Raw genomic sequence first — 26,703 nt, 5'->3', positions numbered from 1 at the left:
AGTTTATGCAAATGTAATTTTCATATTTTCCTGCCTTCAAACTCATTCATCGAATTGTCAATTGTACCATTTTGAAAATGTAACTTTAGAATTCAGATACATTTTTCTCATAGGCAATGACTGAGAATCTTAAGGTAGGGGAGTAAAAGAGATAAAATTGGCACTCAAGTTTGTAAAGCAGAATTGGTGGCAGAATCATAGTCTCACTTGTCGTTAACTGTGGTGCACAAATACAGAAAATTAAGTACTTTCTTTGGCTAACAATTGTTTGGACAGTGAAATAAAAGTCACTTTTATATCAAATGGTTAATCTAAGTAGTCTTTCAGTTTGAAAGCATGGTCACTAGGTATCTTCTATAAATAGATCTTACCTGCAATCTGTATACTATTACTGAAATATATGCTTTCTTCAAATTGAAGCATTTGATCCTAGAGCATTTTACAATCTTTTTACAGAATACAGGCAAAAACATATTTAAGCAGAGGAAATGAAATATCCAGTCACAAAAAGGCCATTGCCTATTTTCCAAGTCATGTTTGTTGTTTTTTAGATTAAACCAATTCAATTCCTTTTGATTTTTTCAATTATATAATTTTAATTAAACTACTCTCTGAATCATGCACATATTTGCATATTCCATTTGGCCTGTAATATGAAATTATCCATTGACATCAAGTAAAGACGTGACCTATGAAAAACAGAAATGACAGGGACCTTAATGATGACTTCGTAGGTATATTATAACCAAGAATCTACTCACCTGTTGCCTCATGAGAAAGGTACTAGGACCAGGGGTACATGTATACAGGTCACCTGTTTTGATATGTTATGTGCTGAAATGGTGGATGTAGATTTTCCGCAACCCCAGTTGGCTTGCTTCTGTTAATCTTTAGGTCAAAGATGACAATACTAACTAGTTGTTTTAGATCATCAAGTTATTAACTTTCTTATAAGTTTTTGCTCATTTGATAAAATACATAATGATAATCCATAGAAAATGAGAAAGGACTTTTCTGAGGACTTCCTTTAGCAAGAGAAATATGGCTGAATGTCCCCATTTTAGAAATGAAAAAATCAAGACCTAGAGAAGTTTAATTTCAAGACCTAGAGAAGCTATATTACATCCACTATATGAGATACACAGTGTTTTGTTTTGTTTTTTCACGTTATCTTCTCTAAAATTAGGATGCTTCCTACAATCAATAGTGTCTTACATTGGCTGTTGGCCAGGTAGCAACTGTGATGTCCTTGCCTGGTATGTATGAGCTTGGTTGGACAGCTACATGAACTTGGTGGCATTACTGGATATTTGTAACTTCACATTTCATTCAACGAACTGCCTAAGGACCATTTGAGTAAATCGTAAGTTCTGGTTGTGGTCTAAAAACTTATGCTAATACCTTCTAGTGAGATGTACAAATCATCAGCAGCAAAATTCATATAATGAGTCTTAATGGCTTGGAAGAATATTCTGGAGTTAAGGGTGAAGCATTCTCTTAAGAAAAGCTGCAACACCAATGGCCACGATGGCACAAAGGACGGGAAAATAAGTACATCAACTACTCATAGTCAAGTCCTTCATATTTTCTTTTTTATATACTGTAAGATTGATATGCAAAAACATGTTTAAAGTTTAAAAGAGCTCCTTTAATGAGCATAAAATAAAATTTTAAACAATAAGAAAGCATGTCATAGATTGACAAACTTTTCTTTTAGTCACAATCTTCTCCTAAACAATTATGAATTTAATCAATTCTGGTTTATTATTATTTCCTCAGTTATTTTCCTGTAAGCCAAGCTATTGACTATTCAGACTCCAAAGTAAAAACCAAAATATTCCAATTTTGATGAAGAAATCTAATCTTTATTTCTATGATTTTAGCACAATATACTCACACAATAGCTTTTATCTGTACTTAACAAAATACATTTATAGCACTTTACAAACTTTATCAGTTTGGAAAACATTGCATAACATTTTATTAAACACAATACTTAATATATACTATATATATATATATATATTCATAATTTTATTTACTTTAAAAAGATAATTAACTCTCTTTATTCAGTACTTGGTTTTATCAGTAAAGCACAGCCTAACAAAGGAAGAAGTGCTCCCATTAGCAAATAAGAGAAATAGAACACTAAGAAGGGATACCACCTGTTAGTCTGATTTATTTTAAATTAAGGTACCAGTGGAATGTAAACAAATTTTTTTGTAATTTTTTTTTACAAAATACATGTTATCAAATATACATGCAGAGGTCTGAGTTCTAGTGTCTATCATTATATGTTCTTAACAATGTGTTACAATTTGTTAAGTCATTAAAAACTGTAGCCTTTGGCACTTTGAGTAGAAAAAGAATATATCAATATTTATGTAAAGAAAAAAGAACTTCAATGACTAGAGAAGTACTTTAAAATCTTTAGTTAAGAAATAGATTAGGAAATATCATACTGCACCTGAAATGCTGCAGCAGGGTTTTTTTGTTTGTTTTTGTTCTTCAGAGTACTAAAACCAGCCCACCTTTCTCTCTAGAAACTGGCAAAAGCCAGTAGGAGTGTCATGATGGTGGTGGTGGTGAGAAGTGGGGAAGGCAACATTTTATTCCCACTCCCCTCTCTGAGAAGGAAATTGCCAGAAGGGATATGGTTGAGTCCATGTTTTATTGCCAGAGTTTTCAATTCTGCTGGTTTCAGCTAAATTCCTAATGCCTTAGAAGGTTGGTTTTTCTAGAAAGCTCTGCCCTTTTCATGTAGAAACTGGTAATGAAGTGATACTATTCATCTGTAAACAACTTATTGGAAAGTGAGCTAAGATGAGATGAACCATCTCTGTTGTTTCCTTTCATTCCCTTGGCAATCATCAAGTATGTATCAGAATTCTTAAGAAATGGTGCAAAAAGGTTTAACAGTAAGTTCCAAGAACTGAGTGTGTCCTCATAGTTTAAGTTGGAAAACACGCCAAAATATTTTATCTTCTTATCAATGATATTGGTTTCCTTTGATTTAGGCTCAAGGCTTGATTCAGGATAGGTAGCAAAAATGGTTGTTTGCATGTTAAACTAAAACTGCAGCTATTCAGATATTTTGAAGAAAATTATTCTTAATTTATACCATGAGATACTTTGACTTACCAATATGCATTTTTTTCAGATTCTTCCTCTTGGTGTCCAATTAACAAAAATGTTTTACAGACAAAGGTCAAACTTAATCAGTGTGGCTCTAGTTTACTGGTCATCAGGATATTAAAAATAAAGTTAATAACATAGAGCCAAATGGGACATTTAGATTACTTGTTAAGATGGCAACCTATGACAGCTGGTTGTAGACATCTAAGGGCAAACTTGACCAACATTTCTGGCAATGTAACCCACAATGTCAAGTTTTGGCTCAGATTTCTTGTTTGCAAATTCACAGCAGTATATTTTGCTCAAGGAATGTCAATTGTCATTTTTGCTTTTAAAATAGAAGAACATATCTATGATATCAAAAAAATTTAATTAGTAAGTAAAGGAGAAGCCATAGAAAGCAAAATATGATCACAACAATTTCAAAAGATGCTCTAAAATATTTATAAAATTATGCAAATTTACTCACTAAAATAAACAGATTCATTAGCAGTACCTATACTTAAAAAGTAAGCAGCAGAAAAACTATACAGAAAAGCACTAGCTATCCCTTTCACTGAAAATATTCCTACACAATTTTTGATGTTGAAGAAAGCATAATTTTGAAGAAATGCACAAAAACCTTTCAGTTTTTGACTGTGACAGAGCCACTACAGAGAAGCTGCGGGGTGTCCTATTCTAACACAAAGCAGCCAGCATCGTCTTAATAAAGTAGCATTTCTTTAACAAGGAATTGCACACCACTATTTCACAGCTAAATAGAGTTTGAGAGTTTACATGGTATATGTACTATAATAATCAGCACCACCCGTACTGAGCTGTAGGTGCAGATTCTGCAAAATGAATATATAATACTGCATGGCCTCTGCTGTAGGGAAAACGTGTGTATTCTGGATTCCCACAGCTCACTATAAAGAAAAAATCCCCAAAGTTGGCACATTCAGGAAGTAAAATAGTATACATTTGAAGAAAACCACTTTCTTTTGATACTGCCTTCTGCAAAACCTTTTGAGTTTGACGACGGGTCTTAAGAAAACGCTTCACATCATCACATTAGTTAGGTTCTTGCATTGTGCTTTTCCCTCTCCTTGATGTGAAATCTACAAGTTTGAGTATAGCAGTTCTAAGAAGTTACAGAGTTCCCAGCTGATGGTAGACAATCTAGTTTGGTGAGACTTCCCAATTCACTGGAACAGAGCACACGTAGAATCAACATATGGTCTTTTGGGAGTAGCCCAAATTATGGAAGGGACATCACTCAATCCTTATAAGCCCGTGTGGGGGAGGTTCCTTTGTAGAAGATATTTCTAGTGTTTTCGGGGCTGTTGCTTCTTTCAGGGATTAGAATGATGTTGCCCTTTCTCCGCAGGGTGGAGTCGCGGGAAGAAGAAATGGACAGCGTCTCTGAGCCGATTTCGCTGCCCTCTACTGGGGTGACGCGGATAGTGGTGATTCCGTGGTGGTGATGCTCATTGCTATCAATGTTGCTTCTCTTGCGATCCCCAGAACCAAAGCTGTCTTTCAGAGACTCACAGCTCTCCGAGTCCCTGTTGAGATCGTTGAGCTCATAAGTTTGGCGAAGGCTGCCCTTTTCAGGGGCTTTCCACTTCCAGGAGCCACTGCCTTCACCTTCAGTGGACGGGATCTGTATGATGGGCCTGTTGTTCTCCGGGTGAGCCTCAACTCTCACTATCCCACTGGGCTCATGGTCTGTCAAGGTTTTATAGCGGATGGAGCCAGTACAGGAGACCGTGCTGCCTTCAGTGTTCTTGGGGCTGCTCTGGAGGACGCCCTGCTGCTTGGACATGGCTATGACTTGCATGATTCGGGGCTGGCTATTGCTTCTGTTACAGGCCACAGTCTTCTCAGCAGCTTTTAACCACTTGGCCCGAGCAGAGCTGCTTTTGGGTGAGGTGCTGATGTTTTCCTGAGTCTCCTCAGGGATGTGCACCAACTGCGAGGACCCAGGGCGGGACTGAATGGACACTCTCGGCCCTCCAGGCATGCTGTTGTTACATCCGGGGACGGCGCCAGGCTGGATCTTGAGGTACTGATTGCCAGGGCCATGGTGGTCTCCATTCACCCCTACCCTCGAGGGCTCTGAGCTTGACCTCATCTCTATGGATCTGGGTGGCGACTGTCCAGGCTCAGGCTCTATAACTTGCAAGGACAACTTCCGACTTTCATTCTTATTCTTCCACTGGGTGAGGAGCTGCTTTGATCGAGCGGAATCCATAGAGGCGTGAATGCTCGCGTTTCTTCTGACGGGGTCTTCTACAGATGGGGTGTTAGCTCGAGGCAAGGTATTGCTGAAGGTGACCATGTTCTCCTTCCCCATGGGGCTCCGTGGAGTAATGATTTCTACATCAGCATTTGCCCTTTTGAGATTTGTCAACGAGCTAGCATCTCTGTGGTTTCGGTTGAGGATGCCTTCTGTGTGAGCAATTCCATCAGTGCTGCTACCATTTTTAGCAGATAAAACTCGGTTGGGATCTTGATTGAGGTCTGTCAGAGACCTGAGGGCTTCTCTGTGATGAAGCATACTCTCATCACTAGGCAGGAAATTCCCCACAGCATACAAGCCCTAGTGTTTGAGAGAAAACAATAAATATCACGCACTGGAAGAGAGTCGCTAGGGTTTTTTTTAGCGTATCCACTGAAGTACATAATATAGGTATATGCTTCCTATACACCATTGACTAATACAAATAGCAAAACATGAAAACCACATTTTTGCAGGGAAATAGTTTGTAAGTTCTATCATAAATCACTTCATGAATTGCTCAGCAATGTGAACCTCATTCTTTTCTCCACCTTACTGGGTATTTTTGTCAATCTTATCCTGTGTATATTTTCAGAAGAAAAAGCAGACAAGAGAGAAATAAGGACACCTTTTTCCTGCTTTTCAAAGCAATTCATTTTTCTGGATTTAGGGACTTCTTGTTGAGTGACATCTCAAATGGCTTAAATGATTTATTTTACCTTCCATTTTCAATCATAAGAGGAAAGCAGAGAGGTGTACAAAATATACAGCAATACATCATTCGTAAAAGATGATATCAGGTTTTGAAATAAGGCCATAGACAGATATTGTTACTACTCACACTGAGTACTGCCTTGTGTGTTCAGCATTGTACAGGGTGCTCTCGGAAGAGAGGGCAGAAATCATCACCAGATTGCGGCACCTAGATTCTTTCCTGATTTAAACTTGCCATACACCGGAAATACTATTTTATCAATTTAGTGTCATTGCACTAAATTTGAGCCAGATTTTATTTAATTTTGTCTTCATACACAGTGTATCAATTTTTTGTTGTTATAGATTTGGAAAGCAAAAATTTAGAAAAAGGCTCAAGTTCAGACTCAAAATCATTACTTTGCACATGGAAGATCTAATCCCTGCTGGACTTTCAATTTTGAGATACTTGGTTTAGAGATAAAATCAAGCAGCAGACACCTATAAGTGTGCTAATTTCAAAAGGAGGTAGCCACTGTCTACTTTTCAAGTCAAAACAACAAAAAAAAATTCATTGATTTTCTGGAATGCTTAACAATGAACAAAGCGTTGACTTAGAACTAAAAATTTTTCAATTTTAGGGCAAGAGTATGACAGAAATGAAATAAAGTCAAGCTCCTCCCTCTTCAAGTATTTTAATCCCTGGTTGAAATCTTCTTCTAAATAATGCCTGTCTATGCCCTCACCAGAATGAGCAATCCTACCTCGTATTCTATTAATAATTATACCTAAATTTATTAATTGGGTCAAATCCTCCCCTAAACTATAAGCTCTCCATACAAGTACAGCCATGTGTCACTTAATGACAGAGATATATTCTAAGAAATGCATTGACAGGTGATTTTGTCATTGTGTGAACATCATAAAATTCACTTACACAAATCTAGATTGCATAGCCTACCACACACCTAGGCTATATGGTATAGCCTATTGCTCTTAAGCTGCAAAATCCTATAGCATGTTATTATACTGAATACTCTAGGGAATTGTAACACAATGCTAAGCACTTGCATATCTAAACATAGAAAATGTATAGAAAAAATTCAGTACTATAATCTTATGGAATCATCACTGTATTATACATGTGGTCCATGGTTGACCAAAACATCATTATGTGACACATGACTGTAGTTGTTTAATTCTTGTTATGACATGGGAAAGAAAGTTAATATCTTTATTTTGTAGGTGAAAAACAGGCTTTTGAGAGGCTGTGTAACTTGGCTAAGTGCAAGAAAATTGAGACTCATAACCACATTATTTGGGCTATAAATCCCATGCTAATTCCAGGACATCGTGAAATGACACATATGCAAAAACAATTCATAAATTAGAGAGTGGCATTTCTAGTTTTCTTTATTTCTTCTGCAATGCACATTGCCAACTAACACTCCCATGGGCAACCCAGACTTATGCACAATTGCTGGCACGCCAACTTCAATTTGATCCCTTTTTCCTGTGCTGAAGAATGCACGTAAGAATAACTTTTAAAGTGGCAATCTTGACTGTGCCAGTTTATGAAAATAAAAACCTTATAAAATCATAGCACATGTCAGTACTTTAACCGTATTTTGTTAATCATTTTCTTGTAATACCTTTCCAAGGGCACTAAGACCACATGATTGAGAACTGTAGCTACAGATAATTAATTTTTATTTCTGTCAGCTCTTCTCAATTTCTTTCATTGTTGCCTTTTCCTCTGCATGTCACTTGTTTATTAATATTCCCTAGCTCCCTTTTATTTTTATGACCTGGCAATTTTATATACCCCAAGTAACTACAATGGTACTTCCATTAAATAATGTCCTTCTCTAGTCCTTCTCTAGTACTGAGCTCTTTTGAACTCCAGAAGCAACTACTCAACTGCTTATTGATTCAATTGATCCCCCCAACTCCCTTTACCCCTATCAATCTGCTCCATCTTCCAATAACCTGGTCTGCTAATGAAGTTATTATTTGTCCAGTATTCCATGCTGGAAACCTGGCCATTATGTTTCATTCCTCCTGCTCGCCATCTTCCACTTCCACTTGCTCTTTCAGATGCCAGTCTCTTTGCATGTATAGTTTCTTCTTGAATGTCCTCCTCCTTTACTTACCCCATGAAATTCTCATTAAAAACAACAACAACAACACACACATCACTTCTGTGAAATCTTTTCTAACTTCCTTAGGCAGTTTGCTATTCCCAAAATACTTTGTTCATACCCTGTTATATCATTTAACATGTTGTAACCATTTATATTTACGTTAGTCTTTACATTGTAAACTTCTAAAGAATACATCTCATTTCTCAGTGTTTTAATGGTCAGCATAATCCCTGGCACAAATTAGATATTGAATAAATGTAAAATGAATGAATGCATGCATGCATGACAAAATGAAATGGACAATCTCAATTTCCTTATGCTGAGGATATTTCCCTTAGAGGGAGATCAGGCTTGAAAAAAGAGTAGTGTTAAAGAAGTCAGTATTAGTTGGAACACAGGTACATTTAGGCGCTAAATTGGTGCTGTTGGGCAAGTTATATAACATTTAACTAAATTTTTGCTTTCACTAACCTTACTTTCAGCAATAATCACTTTTTTCATCTGTAATATTATAATTATACTATTAATAATAGTCCCCGCCCATCTCCGGTTTGGTTGGCATAAAGTAAAATTCAAAAATCTTTCTGAAATTATGATTTCTGGCTCATAGTAAAAGTTCAATAAGTGATTTTATTGAAAGTGGGATATGTGTTTTGGCATGGAATGGAGATGCCGCCAGAGATTTTCTTATTAACATAAAATATATTGCAAGTAAGCTATTACGGTGCAAAATATTCGATGCATGTTTTCCATTTTAAGCTTTGGTTTGTAAAATAATAATAAATTATTTACCAAGTACAGAGCAATTCCTCCTCCTATTAAAAAGCCACAATAGACATCAACTGGGTGGTTTTTATATTGAGTTATCCGTGTTAGCCCGCAGATTATTCCACAGATGATAAATGTGAAGACCAAGAGAGGTTTCAGAAGCTTAGAAGAATCCGTTAATGTGGAATTGAAGTACATCTTAAAAATGGAAGAAGTGGGTTAAGTATGTTAGAAGGGACATTTTATTAGTAAATTGTAATCAAATCAAAAGTTAAAAGTCTGATACAACTGACTTCTATTTTACTGTTTCATCCCCCCTTCTTAATGGCTATGTTCTATACCCACCAAGAAGGGAAATACATGATGAAATTTATCTAATAAATAACAGATCTGTCATTTAATTACATGAAAGTTGGAAAAATACCAAGGCAGTAGTTAACCACTTAACTGCTTAGCCTCCACGTTAGTTGTCACATAATTTCAGTTCATTCTTCTCAGGAAAGACTTCATGACTATTGTATAAATTAGATGCAATGACTATTTATTGTACGTCATTTCCAAATTTACAATGACCTAAAATTTATTGTTACAGAAATACTAAAGTGGCGCGTGCGTTTGTGTTTGTGTGTGTGTGTGTGTGTGTGTGTGTGAGAGAGAGAGAGAGAGAGAGTTTTTGTGTGTGCGTGCATGTTGTATGTATTTGTGGGTACTTATTATGATTCTTTCAGGTTTAGTAACATTCCTGTAATTCAGAATATCCTTCCATGAAGTATAATGTTAAAGGAATACCAGAATAAATAAATACTATTATAACTGTGTAGAAAGATTCTTTTACTGTGCTATTTTTATAGTAGTGTTTGATTTCTGCTGTGGATGCCATTGTATTGAAAGACCGCAGTGCTAAATTTACCATTCTGTTATTACATGGCTATATTATCTAGTTAGTCACCTGGAGATATCATTCATTCCTCAGATTTTCTGTAGAACACAGCTTAACAAAAAAGAACCAGTTACTTACCGAAACGTACACAGCTGCAAAGGCAGCAAGGGTTGCATGTTGAGAAGGGAAGGACTTTCTGCCAAAAGAAGATAGTCAAATTATGTCTTGTAGTTCAGACACATTGCTAGCAATCATTTCAAAGGCCCCGAGTGGTTAAAATATTCAAGTTAAAAGTCACAAGGCAATAAGCAATAATTTTACTTTCTGTTCAGCTTTCTGGTGAAAGACCTGAGTGATAAAATAAATACTGCTAATCACCATTAATATTAACAAATAGTAGTGATGTACTTTCAAGTAAAAAGAACTGCTGGCTTGGCAAGGGGCCACTTCATTACGTCGCTAGAATGATGGTTAAAAGCAGAAATGGATTAGAAAACATAATTGTTCTTTGTTGTAAGAATTACACCAGTTCAAAGTAAAACTTCATAAAACCTAGTGTTTCAAGGCTTTAAACTTTTTCTGTGATCCTAAATACATTGTTTTATTTACATAAAAATTTTTAAAAATGAACTTATTTTCTCCTGTCATTGGATCTAGATGTGTTTTGTTAATAGCCTAGAAAGCATAAGAAAAGTCTAACTTTAACAAAGGTTTCTCTACAAAATTAACAAAATGTAATACATTTTATAATAATTTCACCTCAAGAATCATAGATCGTCTTACTTAGCTAAACAGTTTAAAGAGCAGGCAAGGATAGCAGAAGAGACACTGAAAAGGGTAGGCAAAAGAAGAGAGATTTGTTTCAATGAATTAAAAAATTAGAAAAAATAAAATTTACTTAAATTGGTGCCTTCCTCAGTATTTGGTACTATGATAAAGAAGATCCCCATTTAATACAGATAAATTAATGTAATAGGACTGAGAAAAATATAGACAATATAGGTCTTGGCTGTAGGTTCAAAATTAATCAATGATGCATGAGAACCATATTAAGGCTTTATTTCTTCAGGTGTACCAATTAACTTATTCTTGACTCCTTAATCAATATTTGGGAACTCATTGAATGGGAAATGCAATTGTTACAATAATTTATTGGCCCTTATCCCTCTGTAATTTATTTCTTTTGAGCCTCTAAACTACTGTCTCTTTTCATGTAAGTTTATTTTTGCTTTATTTATAAAAATGTAATGCATTGGTATTTTCTTGAGTTTCCTTTACATTCTAACGTGTAAGCCCAGAAGCTATGCACACCTGAGTTCATTCAAAGAAAACATATGCAATCCTAGATGTTACTCCTTCTCAAACTTTACAAAAAGAAAAATTCACATTTTTGTAGAATGTATAATGGAGATATAACTTTCATACATGTTTAGTCTTCCATTTAAACCAGTACAAAACTTATTGACTGTCAGCCATGACTGACTATAAATATTCTGAAATAAACCATTTATAGTAATCTAAAACCATAGTGAATATAGGATCGATCACAAAACATGGTAGAATTTGATGATATAAGGACTAATAGCAAGAATGTGAGGCTGAAATTTTGAGACATAGAGAAGAATTTGGAATAAGCCCCCAGTGGGATTCTATGGCTTCTTTTACTGAAGAGATCATTGAATTGAAAAGAAAAATCATTATGACTGAAAAAGGCATGCTTAAAATGATACTTTAAGCAGCTATTGAATAATGAAAACAATGATACAGAGTGTTTTTAGATCTCAGATTCTAACCTGCCACTGTTGATTACTGTGAGGTCAGATCCTGAGCAAATATCTTCCACAATGTAGGAATTTTCTTTGCAAGATACATTCAGAGAGGTATAGTTTGGTTTGCACACAGTCAGAAAGTAAGGTGCCTGATATCCCGTGGACAGTTGTATAATATCTGTAATGAGAGCTGTAGAGCATAGTCCAAATATATGAACACCTATAAGCAAAATGAAAGAAACTGTTAACCAAGTTTGTGGTTGTGTCCGCATCAAACATATTCATTAAACATTAATGAATCAAGATCTTTAAATCTATTGTGTTCATTTTCTCTAAATTAATTTCAAGAAGATAGTATAGAGAATTCTCAACTTCTAAACAGATAGTTAAGGCCAAAATACAGACAATGAGTATCTCCAAAGTCGTAACTTTAGGTACTTTCGTTAATTTGGTTATAAAGGGCCAATTCTTACCATTAACCACAAGTCACTTGCTAGACACTTGGAGCATGCTAAGATATGATCTGAGAGGGATTAAATGTGAAGAATGAAGCAAAATTTAAAGTAGTTTTAATTTGCTTAGCATGTTTAAGTTTCCAGGGTTGTTTCTCCCTGATAGTCTCTAACTCTAGCCACATTTGTCACATCCTACAGAATCCATTCTAATTCTCTTCAAGCTGTGATCTTACTAGGAATGCTAACTAAAAAGAGAAGAGATCGGGCCGGCCCTGTCATGGAAACAACAATCGTATCCTAGGTACCTGAATGTGGGGAGCCTACCTTGAGTGTATGGAATTTGGACATGATGTTCTTATATCTCTTGGTCCAAATTCTTTTTTCTCTCTCTCCTAGGACCAGTCTTAAACCATAAGATAACAAATCCTTGCATTTGTATGTGCAAACGCCATGCCTGCTTGAAGTTGCTTGCCTGGCCTTATCTGTGGGAGTCCAGCTTTCTGCTCACAGGCACATGATCTGGAACCTGCTCACTCTAGTTCTTCTTGCCACCCTAGATTCATTCTGACTTGACAGCTTGCATTCTGATTCATGAGTTGCTCATGGAAATCGTTATGAGAGGACCAGGGTAATTCTCCAGTCACCGCCTCCAGACCAAGAGTGCTGGCTTGCACATTACCCTGTTTTGCATTTTTCTTCACTGCTTATTGTCACCTAACCACCACTCCTCCATCGCTTCTCCACCCACACACCTGGGATTCATGACACAGAAACTTTGTTTCTACATTCGAATTCCTAGAAGCATTCAAAGACTTACTTCTTCCCTTGGATAATGAGACTTTCTAGACCTATTGCCGATGCAGGTTCTGGAATATTGTTCTCTAGGGTAGAACAAACAGATCATCCTTCCAGTCAAAAGAGGATATATGGCCCATTGTCCACAGTATTTTATTTTAGGGAATATATTCTCTGAGATCAGCTACATGTCCTGGAGTTTATTTCCTTGCCTGAGTTTGTGATGCTGTTAAGCGGTCTATTGTTTTCTTATCATCTCAATGTGATGGTAAGAATATGCTTAGTGGAGCACAGTGTGAGGCGTGAGTTAGACCTGATTTTTCCTCTTGCCAGAAAGAAAGTTGTGTATAATTCTCTACTAGGGATTAAGTGAAGCCATTATTTATTTTGAACTTGTATGTTACAGGTAAAAATAACTTTACCCTGACGTACTGGGAATGAGTAGAAAACATTCAGGTTGGTGTGATGTATTGTGGGTGACTATTCAACTATGTTAAAAAAAAATAAAAGACCTGTGACTGGAACAACATTGAGATGGTCCCATGCTAAGTAGAAGGGATGAAGGTTTAGAAACTGGTTTGATTCAGATGCTGTTTAGCCAGGTCTGTAGATTTTCTATAGGTCTCATAAAAGATGAAAGGCAACATTAGAGGCTATAGCAAAGGAAAAATGGCCAAGATGCAGTACTCAATGGTGACATTTCAAAGTGTAGTAACTTCTGGATGAAAACACTCCAGGACAATTGAAATGGAGCCAATAAGGTGGCTAAAGTAATTTCGAAGAGTTATCTATTCATTCTGGCCTGCTGACGTTTGTTCTCCATTTTGAAAACCTGAACACAGATCCAGTGAAACCATTTTAAAATAAATTCATGCTTCAACCAGAGCTAAGGCAAAAATACATTGAAATGCATGGCATAAGAGCTCTCAAAACAAGGGCTCTGGCTGTAAATAACACATTTCAGATACAAAGCCCAAATTTTGGTGTTTTAACAGTTTCTTGTAAACTGTAAAACTCATCATGTACTGAAATTACACATCTAAATTATAGTGTTAGAGATTTGATATCTATGATTAAATATAACATTTCTACTTGAAAAAACATTTTCTTTCTTTGTGATTCCTCATACCCACCAACGAATCTGACGGCTCGTCTGAGAAAGGAGTTGAAGTTGCAGCCTCCGGCATTAATGTTGGGCTCCAGTCCAACCCCATTTCTTCTTTTGGAGAGGCAACAGTAGAGAATTCCTTCTCCTACCATAATCTGCAAAGATAGAAGGGTATTCAGGAAAAAGCATGTTGGAATACCTATCAAGCCAACAGGTTTAAAGGAATTATATATCACTTTTTAACGTATCCATTCAATAAAGTAAAATACAAATTTTCTTAAAAGCTTTAGAGGCACAGCAATTTCTTCTGAGAATTTGATCAAGCAGTGAGAAGTAAATAATCAGGCTACTCTAATGAGATTTAGTATGGTCTTCTCGACTCTTATGTACTGGAACATTTTACCAGCAGATTAGGTCCATAAGCCAACTTGCGATTGAGCAGAAGGATCAATCCAAGGGAAGTGTGTAACTGCATAAAAGCATTATCTATAGCATAGCTGTCCCATAAATATTTCTGCAAAGATGGAACTATCCTTTGCACTGTCCAATACGGTAGCTACTACCCGTATGTGGCTATTCATCACTTGAAATACAGCCACCGCAAATGAGTACCTGAATTTTTAATCTTATTCCATTGTATTAATTATTTAAAAATTAAATAAACTTAAATGTAAAATGAAGTGGCCACAGGTGGCTAGTGGCTATCTTATCAGAGAATGCAGATTACAAGAGAATCTAGGTCAGCAGGGTAGTATTTCCTAGGTATAGATATTTAGACAACGTGTTCCCAACGGACAGAGAATCATACAGTAGTATCAGGAAGACTCTCTTAAGGAACAGGGCACTTTGCTGCAGGATTTTAGGACCTGTGAGATCAATAAAGGAACTCAATATGACTTAGGCAAGATTTTCTTCAGTAATTTTTCTTTGAAACCTCTTGCTGTACCCTAAATTGAATCACATCTCTGTGTATGTGGCAACCTTAGCATCTTGTCCTTTCCTCTAGCATAGCGTTATGAAATCATTCATTTGGCTCTCTCACTAGACTAGGGCCCTCTGAGGGAAGAACCATTTCTTATTTACTTTTCACCTTCACTGTCTAGCACAGTGCCTGCCAACAGTGAGATTTACATTTTTGGCCTTTTACTGTGAAACTCACATTTGCTAACCACCTTAGGCATTTGGGTTGTCAATTATTCCGTACAACAGAAGCAAGATTTAAAGTTGTCAATTTTATTCATGAAAATTTTTTTTAAATATTTAAGACCATTGTGACTAAAAGATTGTTGTGAAATTAGATATTGGTTTGCTATAAATGTGTGGGGCTGTGGAAAGTAGGATTAATGAGATACTGAGAGTCTCTGAAATACAAGTAATCATGTCACCGTAAATATTATAACCTTGGTTAGGGCTGAAACAGGTTTTCTAGGGGAAAATTCTCAGTTCTCATTACCAGCTTGACATTTATTTTATGAAGTGTTCAAAATTATACTTTAAAAAAAAACTAATGACAATAAGCCTATGGCCTTCTACTTTGAATGTTTAAATTGCTATATTTAGTTCTGTAGGGAATATGGTACATGTTTAAAGATAAAGAATCTTAATTTGTGTAAAAAATTTAAAGAACAATTATCAAAGTAGAACTCTACCCATAACCATATGTATGAAAATCATGTGGCATAATAAACTCTTTTAAGATCAGTCGTTATAGATACAATCAAAAGGAATTCATTTCAAACAATTGGATATTGAGTTAACCATTTATACTTTTTGAAAAAATAATCCTACATTAGCACTTCAAGTTAGACATGGACATTCAATAGGCTCTATACTCTGTGTAAACAGATACAACATACTACAACACTTACACAGAATAATATAACTGCTACCTCAAATTTATCATTTCAAGAAAATTAACCACTTATCCCTGAAATGTACTGTGACCCAGCTAAAAGCAATTAATTTCATCTTCACTTCCTCAATAAAAATTCTGTGAATAACTTTGTTTTTCTCTTTATAATTATATGTGTAATGATTCACAACTTGTCCATAAGTGTTGAATTGCGTAAGAATTAATCTGTATAGAAAAATGTGCCTTGTCATAAAATACAACAGTCATTATCTCAAATGACCTTAAGATTTCAGAAGTTTTTTTTTGTTTTTTTTTTTGTTTTTTGTTTTTTGTTTTTGAGACAGAATCTTGCTCTGTCACCCAGGCTGAATGCAATGGCATGATCTCAGCTCACTGCAACCTCTGTCTCCCAGGTTCAAGCCATTCTCCTGCCTCAGCCTCCAAAGTAGCTGGGACTATAGGCATGCACTACCACACCCGGTTAATTTTTGTATTTTTAGTAGAGTCAGGATTTCATCTTGTTGTCCAGGTTGGCCTTGAACTCCTGACCTCAAATGATCCACCTGCCTCGGCCTCCCAAAGTGCTGTGATTACAGGCATGAGCTACCACACCCGGCCAAGAGTTTTATTTTGGTTGTTTGAATGTGTTCAAAACTCATATGTAAGGAAGGTACATCAACACTTTTTTGGCTAGATCATGTAATATGGATAGAGATCTCTTGTCAGTATTCTGACATCACCCAACTGTCCCTCTCATTAAACAGCACATTTTCTCCTCACATTCACTTCTGTCACTTAACCTCATTTATGAGTTTTCAAAATAATTCAATTTGGCTTAAAGATAGGTCTCCTCAGGGACTGGGGAGATGTTTCCCAGTGATTTTCCAAATGCCCAGNTGTGTGTGTGTGTGTGTGTGTGAGAGAGAGAGAGAGAGAGAGTTTTTGTGTGTGCGTGCATGTTGTATGTATTTGTGGGTACTTATTATGATTCTTTCAGGTTTAGTAACATTCCTGTAATTCAGAATATCCTTCCATGAAGTATAATGTTAAAGGAATACCAGAATAAATAAATACTATTATAACTGTGTAGAAAGATTCTTTTACTGTGCTATTTTTATAGTAGTGTTTGATTTCTGCTGTGGATGCCATTGTATTGAAAGACCGCAGTGCTAAATTTACCATTCTGTTATTACATGGCTATATTATCTAGTTAGTCACCTGGAGATATCATTCATTCCTCAGATTTTCTGTAGAACACAGCTTAACAAAAAAGAACCAGTTACTTACCGAAACGTACACAGCTGCAAAGGCAGCAAGGGTTGCATGTTGAGAAGGGAAGGACTTTCTGCCAAAAGAAGATAGTCAAATTATGTCTTGTAGTTCAGACACATTGCTAGCAATCATTTCAAAGGCCCCGAGTGGTTAAAATATTCAAGTTAAAAGTCACAAGGCAATAAGCAATAATTTTACTTTCTGTTCAGCTTTCTGGTGAAAGACCTGAGTGATAAAATAAATACTGCTAATCACCATTAATATTAACAAATAGTAGTGATGTACTTTCAAGTAAAAAGAACTGCTGGCTTGGCAAGGGGCCACTTCATTACGTCGCTAGAATGATGGTTAAAAGCAGAAATGGATTAGAAAACATAATTGTTCTTTGTTGTAAGAATTACACCAGTTCAAAGTAAAACTTCATAAAACCTAGTGTTTCAAGGCTTTAAACTTTTTCTGTGATCCTAAATACATTGTTTTATTTACATAAAAATTTTTAAAAATGAACTTATTTTCTCCTGTCATTGGATCTAGATGTGTTTTGTTAATAGCCTAGAAAGCATAAGAAAAGTCTAACTTTAACAAAGGTTTCTCTACAAAATTAACAAAATGTAATACATTTTATAATAATTTCACCTCAAGAATCATAGATCGTCTTACTTAGCTAAACAGTTTAAAGAGCAGGCAAGGATAGCAGAAGAGACACTGAAAAGGGTAGGCAAAAGAAGAGAGATTTGTTTCAATGAATTAAAAAATTAGAAAAAATAAAATTTACTTAAATTGGTGCCTTCCTCAGTATTTGGTACTATGATAAAGAAGATCCCCATTTAATACAGATAAATTAATGTAATAGGACTGAGAAAAATATAGACAATATAGGTCTTGGCTGTAGGTTCAAAATTAATCAATGATGCATGAGAACCATATTAAGGCTTTATTTCTTCAGGTGTACCAATTAACTTATTCTTGACTCCTTAATCAATATTTGGGAACTCATTGAATGGGAAATGCAATTGTTACAATAATTTATTGGCCCTTATCCCTCTGTAATTTATTTCTTTTGAGCCTCTAAACTACTGTCTCTTTTCATGTAAGTTTATTTTTGCTTTATTTATAAAAATGTAATGCATTGGTATTTTCTTGAGTTTCCTTTACATTCTAACGTGTAAGCCCAGAAGCTATGCACACCTGAGTTCATTCAAAGAAAACATATGCAATCCTAGATGTTACTCCTTCTCAAACTTTACAAAAAGAAAAATTCACATTTTTGTAGAATGTATAATGGAGATATAACTTTCATACATGTTTAGTCTTCCATTTAAACCAGTACAAAACTTATTGACTGTCAGCCATGACTGACTATAAATATTCTGAAATAAACCATTTATAGTAATCTAAAACCATAGTGAATATAGGATCGATCACAAAACATGGTAGAATTTGATGATATAAGGACTAATAGCAAGAATGTGAGGCTGAAATTTTGAGACATAGAGAAGAATTTGGAATAAGCCCCCAGTGGGATTCTATGGCTTCTTTTACTGAAGAGATCATTGAATTGAAAAGAAAAATCATTATGACTGAAAAAGGCATGCTTAAAATGATACTTTAAGCAGCTATTGAATAATGAAAACAATGATACAGAGTGTTTTTAGATCTCAGATTCTAACCTGCCACTGTTGATTACTGTGAGGTCAGATCCTGAGCAAATATCTTCCACAATGTAGGAATTTTCTTTGCAAGATACATTCAGAGAGGTATAGTTTGGTTTGCACACAGTCAGAAAGTAAGGTGCCTGATATCCCGTGGACAGTTGTATAATATCTGTAATGAGAGCTGTAGAGCATAGTCCAAATATATGAACACCTATAAGCAAAATGAAAGAAACTGTTAACCAAGTTTGTGGTTGTGTCCGCATCAAACATATTCATTAAACATTAATGAATCAAGATCTTTAAATCTATTGTGTTCATTTTCTCTAAATTAATTTCAAGAAGATAGTATAGAGAATTCTCAACTTCTAAACAGATAGTTAAGGCCAAAATACAGACAATGAGTATCTCCAAAGTCGTAACTTTAGGTACTTTCGTTAATTTGGTTATAAAGGGCCAATTCTTACCATTAACCACAAGTCACTTGCTAGACACTTGGAGCATGCTAAGATATGATCTGAGAGGGATTAAATGTGAAGAATGAAGCAAAATTTAAAGTAGTTTTAATTTGCTTAGCATGTTTAAGTTTCCAGGGTTGTTTCTCCCTGATAGTCTCTAACTCTAGCCACATTTGTCACATCCTACAGAATCCATTCTAATTCTCTTCAAGCTGTGATCTTACTAGGAATGCTAACTAAAAAGAGAAGAGATCGGGCCGGCCCTGTCATGGAAACAACAATCGTATCCTAGGTACCTGAATGTGGGGAGCCTACCTTGAGTGTATGGAATTTGGACATGATGTTCTTATATCTCTTGGTCCAAATTCTTTTTTCTCTCTCTCCTAGGACCAGTCTTAAACCATAAGATAACAAATCCTTGCATTTGTATGTGCAAACGCCATGCCTGCTTGAAGTTGCTTGCCTGGCCTTATCTGTGGGAGTCCAGCTTTCTGCTCACAGGCACATGATCTGGAACCTGCTCACTCTAGTTCTTCTTGCCACCCTAGATTCATTCTGACTTGACAGCTTGCATTCTGATTCATGAGTTGCTCATGGAAATCGTTATGAGAGGACCAGGGTAATTCTCCAGTCACCGCCTCCAGACCAAGAGTGCTGGCTTGCACATTACCCTGTTTTGCATTTTTCTTCACTGCTTATTGTCACCTAACCACCACTCCTCCATCGCTTCTCCACCCACACACCTGGGATTCATGACACAGAAACTTTGTTTCTACATTCGAATTCCTAGAAGCATTCAAAGACTTACTTCTTCCCTTGGATAATGAGACTTTCTAGACCTATTGCCGATGCAGGTTCTGGAATATTGTTCTCTAGGGTAGAACAAACAGATCATCCTTCCAGTCAAAAGAGGATATATGGCCCATTGTCCACAGTATTTTATTTTAGGGAATATATTCTCTGAGATCAGCTACATGTCCTGGAGTTTATTTCCTTGCCTGAGTTTGTGATGCTGTTAAGCGGTCTATTGTTTTCTTATCATCTCAATGTGATGGTAAGAATATGCTTAGTGGAGCACAGTGTGAGGCGTGAGTTAGACCTGATTTTTCCTCTTGCCAGAAAGAAAGTTGTGTATAATTCTCTACTAGGGATTAAGTGAAGCCATTATTTATTTTGAACTTGTATGTTACAGGTAAAAATAACTTTACCCTGACGTACTGGGAATGAGTAGAAAACATTCAGGTTGGTGTGATGTATTGTGGGTGACTATTCAACTATGTTAAAAAAAAATAAAAGACCTGTGACTGGAACAACATTGAGATGGTCCCATGCTAAGTAGAAGGGATGAAGGTTTAGAAACTGGTTTGATTCAGATGCTGTTTAGCCAGGTCTGTAGATTTTCTATAGGTCTCATAAAAGATGAAAGGCAACATTAGAGGCTATAGCAAAGGAAAAATGGCCAAGATGCAGTACTCAATGGTGACATTTCAAAGTGTAGTAACTTCTGGATGAAAACACTCCAGGACAATTGAAATGGAGCCAATAAGGTGGCTAAAGTAATTTCGAAGAGTTATCTATTCATTCTGGCCTGCTGACGTTTGTTCTCCATTTTGAAAACCTGAACACAGATCCAGTGAAACCATTTTAAAATAAATTCATGCTTCAACCAGAGCTAAGGCAAAAATACATTGAAATGCATGGCATAAGAGCTCTCAAAACAAGGGCTCTGGCTGTAAATAACACATTTCAGATACAAAGCCCAAATTTTGGTGTTTTAACAGTTTCTTGTAAACTGTAAAACTCATCATGTACTGAAATTACACATCTAAATTATAGTGTTAGAGATTTGATATCTATGATTAAATATAACATTTCTACTTGAAAAAACATTTTCTTTCTTTGTGATTCCTCATACCCACCAACGAATCTGACGGCTCGTCTGAGAAAGGAGTTGAAGTTGCAGCCTCCGGCATTAATGTTGGGCTCCAGTCCAACCCCATTTCTTCTTTTGGAGAGGCAACAGTAGAGAATTCCTTCTCCTACCATAATCTGCAAAGATAGAAGGGTATTCAGGAAAAAGCATGTTGGAATACCTATCAAGCCAACAGGTTTAAAGGAATTATATATCACTTTTTAACGTATCCATTCAATAAAGTAAAATACAAATTTTCTTAAAAGCTTTAGAGGCACAGCAATTTCTTCTGAGAATTTGATCAAGCAGTGAGAAGTAAATAATCAGGCTACTCTAATGAGATTTAGTATGGTCTTCTCGACTCTTATGTACTGGAACATTTTACCAGCAGATTAGGTCCATAAGCCAACTTGCGATTGAGCAGAAGGATCAATCCAAGGGAAGTGTGTAACTGCATAAAAGCATTATCTATAGCATAGCTGTCCCATAAATATTTCTGCAAAGATGGAACTATCCTTTGCACTGTCCAATACGGTAGCTACTACCCGTATGTGGCTATTCATCACTTGAAATACAGCCACCGCAAATGAGTACCTGAATTTTTAATCTTATTCCATTGTATTAATTATTTAAAAATTAAATAAACTTAAATGTAAAATGAAGTGGCCACAGGTGGCTAGTGGCTATCTTATCAGAGAATGCAGATTACAAGAGAATCTAGGTCAGCAGGGTAGTATTTCCTAGGTATAGATATTTAGACAACGTGTTCCCAACGGACAGAGAATCATACAGTAGTATCAGGAAGACTCTCTTAAGGAACAGGGCACTTTGCTGCAGGATTTTAGGACCTGTGAGATCAATAAAGGAACTCAATATGACTTAGGCAAGATTTTCTTCAGTAATTTTTCTTTGAAACCTCTTGCTGTACCCTAAATTGAATCACATCTCTGTGTATGTGGCAACCTTAGCATCTTGTCCTTTCCTCTAGCATAGCGTTATGAAATCATTCATTTGGCTCTCTCACTAGACTAGGGCCCTCTGAGGGAAGAACCATTTCTTATTTACTTTTCACCTTCACTGTCTAGCACAGTGCCTGCCAACAGTGAGATTTACATTTTTGGCCTTTTACTGTGAAACTCACATTTGCTAACCACCTTAGGCATTTGGGTTGTCAATTATTCCGTACAACAGAAGCAAGATTTAAAGTTGTCAATTTTATTCATGAAAATTTTTTTTAAATATTTAAGACCATTGTGACTAAAAGATTGTTGTGAAATTAGATATTGGTTTGCTATAAATGTGTGGGGCTGTGGAAAGTAGGATTAATGAGATACTGAGAGTCTCTGAAATACAAGTAATCATGTCACCGTAAATATTATAACCTTGGTTAGGGCTGAAACAGGTTTTCTAGGGGAAAATTCTCAGTTCTCATTACCAGCTTGACATTTATTTTATGAAGTGTTCAAAATTATACTTTAAAAAAAAACTAATGACAATAAGCCTATGGCCTTCTACTTTGAATGTTTAAATTGCTATATTTAGTTCTGTAGGGAATATGGTACATGTTTAAAGATAAAGAATCTTAATTTGTGTAAAAAATTTAAAGAACAATTATCAAAGTAGAACTCTACCCATAACCATATGTATGAAAATCATGTGGCATAATAAACTCTTTTAAGATCAGTCGTTATAGATACAATCAAAAGGAATTCATTTCAAACAATTGGATATTGAGTTAACCATTTATACTTTTTGAAAAAATAATCCTACATTAGCACTTCAAGTTAGACATGGACATTCAATAGGCTCTATACTCTGTGTAAACAGATACAACATACTACAACACTTACACAGAATAATATAACTGCTACCTCAAATTTATCATTTCAAGAAAATTAACCACTTATCCCTGAAATGTACTGTGACCCAGCTAAAAGCAATTAATTTCATCTTCACTTCCTCAATAAAAATTCTGTGAATAACTTTGTTTTTCTCTTTATAATTATATGTGTAATGATTCACAACTTGTCCATAAGTGTTGAATTGCGTAAGAATTAATCTGTATAGAAAAATGTGCCTTGTCATAAAATACAACAGTCATTATCTCAAATGACCTTAAGATTTCAGAAGTTTTTTTTTGTTTTTTTTTTTGTTTTTTGTTTTTTGTTTTTGAGACAGAATCTTGCTCTGTCACCCAGGCTGAATGCAATGGCATGATCTCAGCTCACTGCAACCTCTGTCTCCCAGGTTCAAGCCATTCTCCTGCCTCAGCCTCCAAAGTAGCTGGGACTATAGGCATGCACTACCACACCCGGTTAATTTTTGTATTTTTAGTAGAGTCAGGATTTCATCTTGTTGTCCAGGTTGGCCTTGAACTCCTGACCTCAAATGATCCACCTGCCTCAGCCTCCCAAAGTGCTGTGATTACAGGCATGAGCTACCACACCCGGCCAAGAGTTTTATTTTGGTTGTTTGAATGTGTTCAAAACTCATATGTAAGGAAGGTACATCAACACTTTTTTGGCTAGATCATGTAATATGGATAGAGATCTCTTGTCAGTATTCTGACATCACCCAACTGTCCCTCTCATTAAACAGCACATTTTCTCCTCACATTCACTTCTGTCACTTAACCTCAGCTAATGTCATTTATGAGTTTTCAAAATAATTCAATTTGGCTTAAAGATAGGTCTCCTCAGGGACTGGGGAGATGTTTCCCAGTGATTTTCCAAATGCCCAGCTTATTTCCCCTTTTTGAATGGCATACTATTGTACTGCTGTATGGTGTCAGAATTTAGGTTCTGATAAAAAAATTATTTGTTTCTGTTACATTTGTAAACAGAAAATGGTTTATAACAAGTATCTTTTCGCAAACTCTGTTTTGTGCTGTACCCAACCCTAAAAAACAACAATGTAATTTGTTGCTGTTTTTGTGTCAAGTATCATGGACAGGTTTTGGGAGGAGGTATTACAATTACTTCAGGGGAAATTTTGAGAGGAAATATATTTCTCAGTACTGTGAGAACCCTGTCCCTGAAATAGTTATCATAGGAAGAACTCCCAATCCAAAAAATCTTTCTTATAAAACAACACAATAACAATTATTATAGTATTCATCATAGTATCTTTAAATTTTCAATGAATGAATGTTTTTTGGAGGCCCCAACATGTCTAATGTTTTGCATATTGATTGTGTAGTCTCTTAAAGCTAAGACTATCCTCCAGAAGTTACAATTAAATTCTGATAGAATTTTTTTCTATAAAATTAGATGTATTAATTCTTTAATGATATGTAATAAAATTGTATTTCCAGGGAAGAAAAGCACACTTTTTTTTCTGTTCACATAGACTTTATGAAGATTTATGATAAACCCAAATAGTCTTACTTGTTTTCTCTGAGAAATAATCTCCAAGAACCTAAAACAGAATGCTTGTTTTATCACTCTAAAGTAAATGCAAATTGAACATTAAGGAAGAAATTTTTCAATTTAAGGGCAATGTCAGAAAAATAAATATATACATTTCATATAAATGAAATACATTTTTCCACTTTTATATATAACATTACGGAAACAAGTTATTTTTAAACATCTCTCAAAGCATTAAAAATCTGGGAAGCAAATACTGAATGATTCATATTTAAATTACTGCATAAAAGTTAACCGATCTTTTAATTCCTGCGAAGGTCCTTTTGGAGAATCTTGTTGAAGCGAGGCCTTTTGCTTTGCTTTACCTTCCCTCCACTCCAGGTGGTGGGCAGCAGCTCTCCTCACAAAAGTCCTCAGACACCCATTCCCAAACTGAGGGTTCTGCTTGCCTCCCTATCCCTTCTCACTACCCCATTTTTGGGACCGGCTTATGTCACCATAAAGATAGAAAAGAAAATGGCATCTTTGAATGTCATAAATTAGAGTCCGTTATTTTTATTTTCAGGAAGATAGGGGAAAGGAGTTAGCACAGCTGCATCTGTAGGAAGGTTAGAGACAGAATTATGGTTCTAGAACAAGAGAGCTGCAAACAATATAGGATCACTGTTGAGAAAATGTATGTTTGGGGAGAAGCCCTTCAAAACCAAGAAAAAAAATGAAATTAGAGTGAAATCTAGAAGTATAGTATATGTTTGGAGAGAAAGTTGTGGCAAAGTGTTTGATGTTAGCAAAGTCAAATCTGTCTCACCAACCAGTTGGTTACCTAAAACCTATGAAACCAGTGTGTTAGGAAAGAATGGCTGTCATCCTGGAATATCTGGAAGTGATACAGGGAAATCAGGAATCCTGAAGTGTAAATAGTCCCCTAGTTTACCTTTCCTTCCATGAAGAAGCATGCAGCAGCTATGGAGGCTCTGTGGAGACCCTGGAATGGAGTGGCACCTTTGCAGAAGGAGTTGGCACTGGAGTACCCAGGTCAGCCTGGTGGAAGGGAGCCATGGTGGAGTTTCCTTTTATTTTTCAAGTCTCAAGAAAGAAAGCTTTAATGCCAGGTCCCTCAGAAAGCACCCCAAAATTGCATATTGAGAATTTATCATAGGATGTAAAGGAGTCAACACAAGCAGGCACACAGTGATAACGCCAAGGTTATTGTCGCCAGGACATGTAACAGTGTCAGCAAAGGAAGCAACATGAAATAAATAGTGCTGGCCGGGAGTGCCACAACTAAATTAACTTTCCTAGCAACTTGATAAAATGCCCTAGGGGAAATTCCTTATTTCTTTCTCTTGCCTGGTTGCTCTAGTCAGAGTATCTGGATATATACAAGGCAAATTGTTTATATGATTAAATATCAATACAGCCTTTATAACAGAGGCATGATCACTTTGTATAGTATTTTATGTAATTCATTTCAAATTCATAAATATCAATCACAATAATTTTGAGCACTTTACCCAAATTAGTATAAGTGCTTTCTGGTGTGACAGTATGACAGATTTAAAGAATTTATATATACATAAACTTTATATATGTAAACTCTATCTATCTATCTATACTTTTATTTTAAGTTCAGGGGTACATGTGCAGGATGTGCAGGTTTGTTATATAGGTATATGCGTGTCATGGGGGTTTGTTGTACTGATTATTTCGTCACCCAGTTATAACACCTAGTATTCATTGCTTACCTGTTCTGATCCTTTTACTCCCCCCAATCTCCCAATCTCTTCCCTCAAGTAGGCCCCAGTATGTATTTTTCCCCTCTGTGTGTCTATGTATTCTCATTATTTAGCTTCCACTTATAAATGAGAACACGTAGTATCTGGCTTTCTGTTCCTTTGTTAGTTTGCTAAGGATAATGGCCTCCAGCTCCAGCCATGTCCCTGCAAAATACATGATTTCATTCTTTTTTATGGCTGCACAGTATTCTATGGTGTATATGTACCACATTTTCTTTATCCAGTCTATCACATCACTGACGGGCGTTTAGGTTGATTCCATCTTTGCTATTGTGAATACTGCTGCAATGAAGATACATGTACATGTGTCTTTATAACAGAATGATTTCTATTCCTTTGAGTATATACCCAGTAATGGGATTGCGGGTTGAATGTTAGCTCTG

General features: G+C 35.9%; 1 protein-coding gene across 2 annotated transcripts in view; it reads right to left on the bottom strand.

The window, feature by feature from the left end:
• Positions 1 to 1,843: 1,843 nt before the first annotated feature.
• The window catches only part of PLPPR4 (phospholipid phosphatase related 4), a 50,135-nt gene continuing 25,275 nt past the window's right edge, over positions 1,844 to 26,703 (bottom strand). Inside the window, exons 3-7 of one of the 2 annotated variants that reach the window (XM_017503757.2) lie at positions 21,164 to 21,293; positions 18,805 to 19,000; positions 17,150 to 17,207; positions 9,028 to 9,201; positions 1,844 to 5,719 (exon numbers count right to left, since the gene is read on the bottom strand). In XM_017503757.2, coding sequence (XP_017359246.1) covers positions 4,394 to 5,719; positions 9,028 to 9,201; positions 17,150 to 17,207; positions 18,805 to 19,000; positions 21,164 to 21,293 — 1,884 coding nt within the window. In that variant the 3' untranslated portion in view covers positions 1,844 to 4,393. Of the gene's footprint in view, positions 5,720 to 9,027; positions 9,202 to 10,021; positions 10,080 to 11,676; positions 11,873 to 14,035; positions 14,185 to 17,149; positions 17,208 to 18,804; positions 19,001 to 21,163; positions 21,294 to 26,703 lie in introns of those variants that run through there. The other variant, XM_017503755.2, reaches the window with a different exon arrangement.

This window comes from Cebus imitator, unplaced genomic scaffold (assembly GCF_001604975.1).
Source record: "Cebus imitator isolate Cc_AM_T3 unplaced genomic scaffold, Cebus_imitator-1.0 Scaffold314, whole genome shotgun sequence".
Classification (NCBI taxonomy): domain Eukaryota; kingdom Metazoa; phylum Chordata; class Mammalia; order Primates; family Cebidae; genus Cebus; species Cebus imitator.
The sequence above is the reverse complement of the archived record's forward strand: the minus strand, read 5'-3'. Positions and strand labels throughout refer to the sequence as shown.